Raw genomic sequence first — 6,068 nt, forward strand, 5'->3', positions numbered from 1 at the left:
CTGATGGCGCAGTTTGTTATGCACCAGGCGAGAACAATAAACCACTAGGAATATTTCAAGACAAATATTCTGAGGAGCTCTCATTTCCAACAATATATTTTGGTCAACCCAGACAAAAGAAACGCATAGTCCCTGTATTATATAGTACATTGTGTAAATGGGAACTTCGACACAAAGATAGGAGAGTTGCAAAGTCGATGCCTAACATTTCTTTAAACTAAAAAAATTACAAATCAAGCAGATTAAAGACAAGGCAACATTATGTTTGCGAAAATGTAATCTGAAGGGCCGCAAATTAACAGCTGGTGAGCTTCAATCACCACAAAATGTTGATAAAATTGTTCGACTTGATGAGGGATTCAGAGTGTTGAAGACACTTAGAGGTTCACCACCATACTGGGAGAGTGCAAAGAAAGATATATTTGCCATGATACGTCAACTTGGTATTCCAACATTTTTCATGTCATTTTCATCAGCAGAATCTAAATGGATACATCTATTGAAAATTCTTGTAAGGACAGTTCACAACAAGGAATACACAGATGACGATGTATTGAACATGTCTTGGAATACAAAATCTGATTTGATAAAATCTGACCCTGTTACGTGTGCTCGACACTTTGACTATTCATTTCAACGATTTATGCATGATTTCCTAATGAGCTCACATCATCCAATTGGTGAAATACACGATTACTTTACAGAGTGGAATTCCAACAAAGAGGATCACCACATATACACATGCTTGTATGGATTAAAGATGCACCACAATATGGTGAAAATAGTGATGATGACATCACACAATTCATAGATCAGTATATTACATGTTCAAATGATACCAGTAATGAATCCTTCGCTGAATTGATAAATTATCAAATGCACAGACATGCAAAAACCTGTAAGAAAAAAGGCCAATGTGTTTGCAGATTTGGATTTCCTGTGCCACCTATGCCAAGAACAATGATATTGCAGCCATTGCCAATGGATACTGATGAAAGCACAGAACAGATCCTTCAAAAGCACTATGAAAATATCAAGACTGTTGTTACTGATTTACAATTTGGAGAAACTCTTTCTTTTTCGAATTCTTAAATAAACTACAACTTGATGAACAAACCTATATTAATGCAATACAGTCATCTCTAACATCAGATAAAATATTCCTCAAGAGGTCACCAAATGAAATAAGAATTAACAGCTACAATGAAACCCTACTCAAAGCTTGGAGAGCAAACATGGACATTCAATTCATTCTTGATCCATATGCATGTGCCATGTACATCGCATCTTACATTAGTAAAGCTCAACGTGGAATGAGTAATTTGCTCAGTAGGGCTGTGGAAGAAGCAAGGGAAGGATGTCATGATATCAGAGAAAGTGTCAGGCATATAGGAAACAAATTCCTTAATCATGTTGAAGTTAGTGCTCAAGAAGCTGTTTACCTTGTTATGCAAATGAGACTAAGAAGAGCTTCACGCGGCTTCACATTTATTAACACATCACCCCCTGATGATAGAGTTATCCTATTGAAACCTCTTGATGACATACAAAACATGCGTCCAAATGCTACTGACATAGAAAGTGATAGCATCTTGAAAAAATATGAGAGGCGCCCAAAAGCCCTTGAGAAATTGTGCTTGGCAGACTTGGCAGCATGGTACAGTTTTCAAAAGTTAAAAGATAACCCGCAAGATCATTATCAAGATAATGATGACTTCTACAAAACTGATGAAGAGGATGATGATGATGAAAACAACACAATATATCAGATACGTGGCCTTGTGTATAAAAAACGCACCAAAAGTAAAGTTATCAGATATGTTCGTTTCCATAGGGAAAAAGACAAAGAAAATCATTACAGAGAGTTAATAATGTTGTTTTATCCTTGGCGAAATGAAAATGAACTCCTTGCAGGGTGCAAAACATACTATGATCGTTACATGCAAGTAAAATTTGAAGTAGATTCTAAAGAAAAGGAGTACAATAAAAATGCTCAGGAATTAGATCAAGCTATTGAAGCAGTACAAAACACAGCCATTGATATGTTTGATAATGTTGCTCCAAATACACAACATCAGGAACATCAAGACATTTTAGAAGGATCAAGGCCAAGTGACACATTGAGTATGTTTGCACCATGTGATGAGAGTCATTCTAAATATGACATTGGACAGGACATTGGCATCAGTACAAATAATCCCATTATTGAAGATCTTCAACAACCACGAATGGCTGATAATGAATTATATCCACTTTTACAGAAACTCAACAAGAAACAAAAAGAAATATTCTATCACATAGTACATTGGATGAAAACAAGGACAGAGCCGTTAAATATTTTTGTAACAGGTGGCGCTGGTGTAGGGAAATCTCTTGTTCTCAAATCATTGTATCAAGTACTTTTAAAATATCTTTCAAATCTTCCTGGTGAAAATCCTGACAACATACACTTATTACTAGTTGCACCTACTGGAAAAGCTGCTTACAACATTAAGGGTACTACAATTCATTCAGCTTTTCAAATTCCTGCATCCCAAGGTTTTCATTATAGACCACTGACATCAGAAAGACTTAATACTCTACAAGCAAAATACAGGAACTTAAAAGTCATATTCATAGATGAAATCTCCATGGTTGGTAATGGTATGTTAAACTATATCAATCTCAGACTACAACAGATAATGGCCAACAATAAAATCTTTGGTGGTGTCAGCGTTGTTAGCTTTGGCGACTTATATCAATTAAAACCTGTCTTTGATGGTTGGATATTTAACGACCTTCAACATGATTATGGGCCATTGGCTGTCAACATCTGGAAAGACCTGTTCAAAATGTTTGAATTAACAGATATTATGAGGCAAAAGGATGACCAGAATTTTGCTAAATTACTCAACCGTATACGTGAGGGAAAGCATACATCTCATGACATAAAAGTTCTGCAAACTCGAATAGTCAGTGTTGATAAAAAAACTTCATCTATTGATGAGTCGACAGTACATCTTTATTGCGAGAACAGACTTGTTGATGACCACAATGCAATAGCATATGACAGACTTACAGGAATAAAAACATGTATACCTGCTACTGATACAGTCATTGGCGATGTCTCTGAGATCATAAAACACAAAACATTAGGTATTGTTGTCATGCTTCCTGCTCAAAAAACAATGGGGTTAGTTTCTAAATTATCAATTGGAACAAATCAGCGTATTGAGCTTTGCATTAATCTGTCTGTAAATGATGGATTGATAAATGGTACTCCAGGAGTAATCAAATACATCGATGGACCTGATTTGCATCATGTTACTATTCTATGGATTTTATTTGATGACGATTGTGTTGGCAAAAACCTGCGACGTGAAAAACGGCATTTAATACATGACAAAGTATCTCACAGATGGACGCCAGTTTTACAGATATCACGGCAATTTAGAGTGGGAAGACACAAAAATGCAGAAGTTGTGAGAAAACAATTCCACTCAGACCAGCTAGTGCCAAAACAATACATCGTTGTCAAGGTGATACACTTAACAATGTGGTTGTGGACTTCAGTACAGCAAACAAGAGAAATCAGTGTCATGTACACTATGTTGCTTTAAGCAGAGTGACTAAACTTACAGGTCTCAACATAACCACATTACAAGAAAATCAAATATCAGTTAGCACTGATGTTACACAAGAGATGCAACGCATGAGAACCCATTCCATGCTACAACTCTGTTTCACATTACCATATATTATATCGAACAGATTCATTATTACTTATCAAAATGTGAGATCTCTTCATTGCCATTTCAAGATGTTGCTAGTGATTTCAGCTTAACTTCAGCTGATGTACTAATTTGCAGTGAATCAAGACTACAAACCGGCGATCACAATGATGACTTCAAAATAGCAGACTTCAACCTTTTCAGACAGGATGATAAAAACCGTCAAAAAACACACCAGACCATATCATGGTATGGTTATGTACAGCAAAGAAAACACTCTTGAAGCTACCCCACAGACACTGCATTGTTTTAATACAGATTTCTTAATTGCAATACACAAAACAACATTTGGTTTAGTTCAAATTGTTGGTGTTTACAATCCACCATCATCACCTACATCAAACTTACAACATGCTCTTCTTCAGCTCATCCATACACTTGAGTACAATCTACCAACCGTGATCATTGGTGATTTCAATGTTGACTTACAAAAGCAAACACAATCTACAAGACAACTATCTGAACTTATGACAAAGCACTTCAACTACACACAAGTTATTGAGGAGTCAACAACAGACTATGGATCATGCCTTGATCACATTTACACTAACATCCATTGCATGCAAAGTGGTGTACTTGAGTCATACTATAGTGACCACAAACCAATTTGGATTGCATTGTAAAATAGAATTAAATCAAAAACTGCGGTCATACTAATTACTGCCCGTGACTACCCGTAGCTGCCTGAGAACTGCCCGAGGAAAAAGTGGGACAAACAGGTTCAGTTTATTTCATGCCCAGCCAACCCAAAATATCATTGATTTGACGTTAACCTGATGTTTTCTCCAGCCGTTTTGAAACACTGAAGACACCGGGCTTCGAGGACGTCGCCAGCTTGACATTGAGTTCATACCATTCAGTCCGAGAGATGGTACAATAATCTCGCCAAACGCTCACAGTTTGACAGCTTACCACCCCTTGCACTGAATGGTATGATCTCACAATCAACTGTAAAGAAAAAAAATTGAAAGATTTCTGCAGTGATGTCAATTACACTTAAGGATTACTCAGCAAGGGCACTTTGCAAGACCAGTACTGGTTAGCCACTTTCATACAGAGGAATTTCTCCTTACTACTCTTACACAAAAACACTCCATTATTTCTCCGTACTACTCATACTAACTCTCTATTGCTATTTAAACTATGTCCTTCTCAATGGCTCATTTTAATCTATTTTCTTGAAAGATTATCAAAAATAGCCATGTTGTTATCTTTTACTTGAGTTCTTAAAAATAAAAATGGTTTTCTGAAAGAATGCGTATATGGCTTTTCATTACTTTATGGTGATATCACTTTGGCCTATACAGTGTGAAGCACTGTACCAATCAATTGCACTTGTTATGTAAATGCTGATACAATGCCAGAAGCCAAAGACATTCAGCATTTTTTCCACCGAATTCATATTTTTAATAAAAAGGCCGTTGTCATTGGTCTGTCATGATAATGTCCATGATCTTGATCATCACAGCTTAAAAAACTTTAAAACTATTGGCAAAAGTTTAAATTTACAGACAAATGCAATATCTATGAAAACACGTGAGCATTTTCAGTTCATGTCTGGTATTTGAAGTAATGGTCTTCCGTCACATTTTAAGTTCAGAGGAAATTACTAAAATTTTATCTATCGGGTGAACAAGTTCGCACCGATAGGTAGCCATATCAATAACAAAACCCGTTTCGGCTCCACGGTTACTGCATATTGGAGCAAACGAGTAGTTCTGGGAATTATTTTTTCTTTTTAGTATAGTATATATTGATGTTAGGCGCAGTCATAGCTAGCGCTGAGTGACCTTACTCAGGGAACTCCCTCTTTACGCGCATGTGCGTAAGAGGGGGTTCCCTGTAGTTAAAAAAAAACAAGATTTGTAGTAAAAACAAGATTATCCCAATTGTACACTATTCTTTTACTACTAAGGTGGGTTTGTCATCCTGGAAAACCTGCTATCAAACTATAGCAAATGTACCTTGCATTGCAAAATTGAAAATTGTTTTGCAGAGCAAGGAGTAATTTGATATTCTCCTTCTGATAAGATCAATATATAGTTCAGTGATTTCAAATTTTCAGTATATCAATTGAGTAAAATAATTGACATGAGAAGAGTTCATATGGGATCTAATCATACTTAAGCTGTATAGGAGTGGAATAAGCAGGTGTTTTTGGGACCCAACAGTATTATTAAAAGTATTAGCTACAAACATCAAGTAAACAGGTAAAACATAAGAGTCGTGATACTTTTTATTGCTACACACTGCAACAACTGGATGGAAAATGTGCCATAAGAGTTAGGTGCAGATTAT

General features: G+C 36.2%; 1 protein-coding gene across 1 annotated transcript; it reads left to right on the forward strand.

Annotated features, from left to right (window-relative positions):
• The first annotated feature begins 1,235 nt into the window (after positions 1–1,235).
• On the forward strand, positions 1,236–3,599 carry LOC139117710 (uncharacterized). The gene is made up of 2 exons (XM_070680952.1): positions 1,236–2,901; positions 3,553–3,599. Exons 1-2 carry the CDS (start codon positions 1,236–1,238, stop codon positions 3,597–3,599), a joined length of 1,713 nt encoding a protein of 570 aa, XP_070537053.1.
• The last annotated feature ends 2,469 nt before the right edge of the window (positions 3,600–6,068 follow it).

Source organism: Ptychodera flava, chromosome 18 (genome assembly GCF_041260155.1).
Source record: "Ptychodera flava strain L36383 chromosome 18, AS_Pfla_20210202, whole genome shotgun sequence".
In the NCBI taxonomy this organism is placed as follows: domain Eukaryota; kingdom Metazoa; phylum Hemichordata; class Enteropneusta; family Ptychoderidae; genus Ptychodera; species Ptychodera flava.

What these genes read in the sequence shown, in the direction of transcription:
- LOC139117710 (XM_070680952.1), top strand. Translation starts at nt 1,236, where the DNA reads ATGGACATTCAATTCATTCTTGATCCATATGCATGTGCCATGTACATC. An exon ending in TAAATTACTCAACCGTATAC is followed by an intron (nt 2,902 to 3,552) that starts GTGAGGGAAAGC and finishes TGTGGACTTCAG; the next exon opens with TACAGCAAACAAGAGAAATC.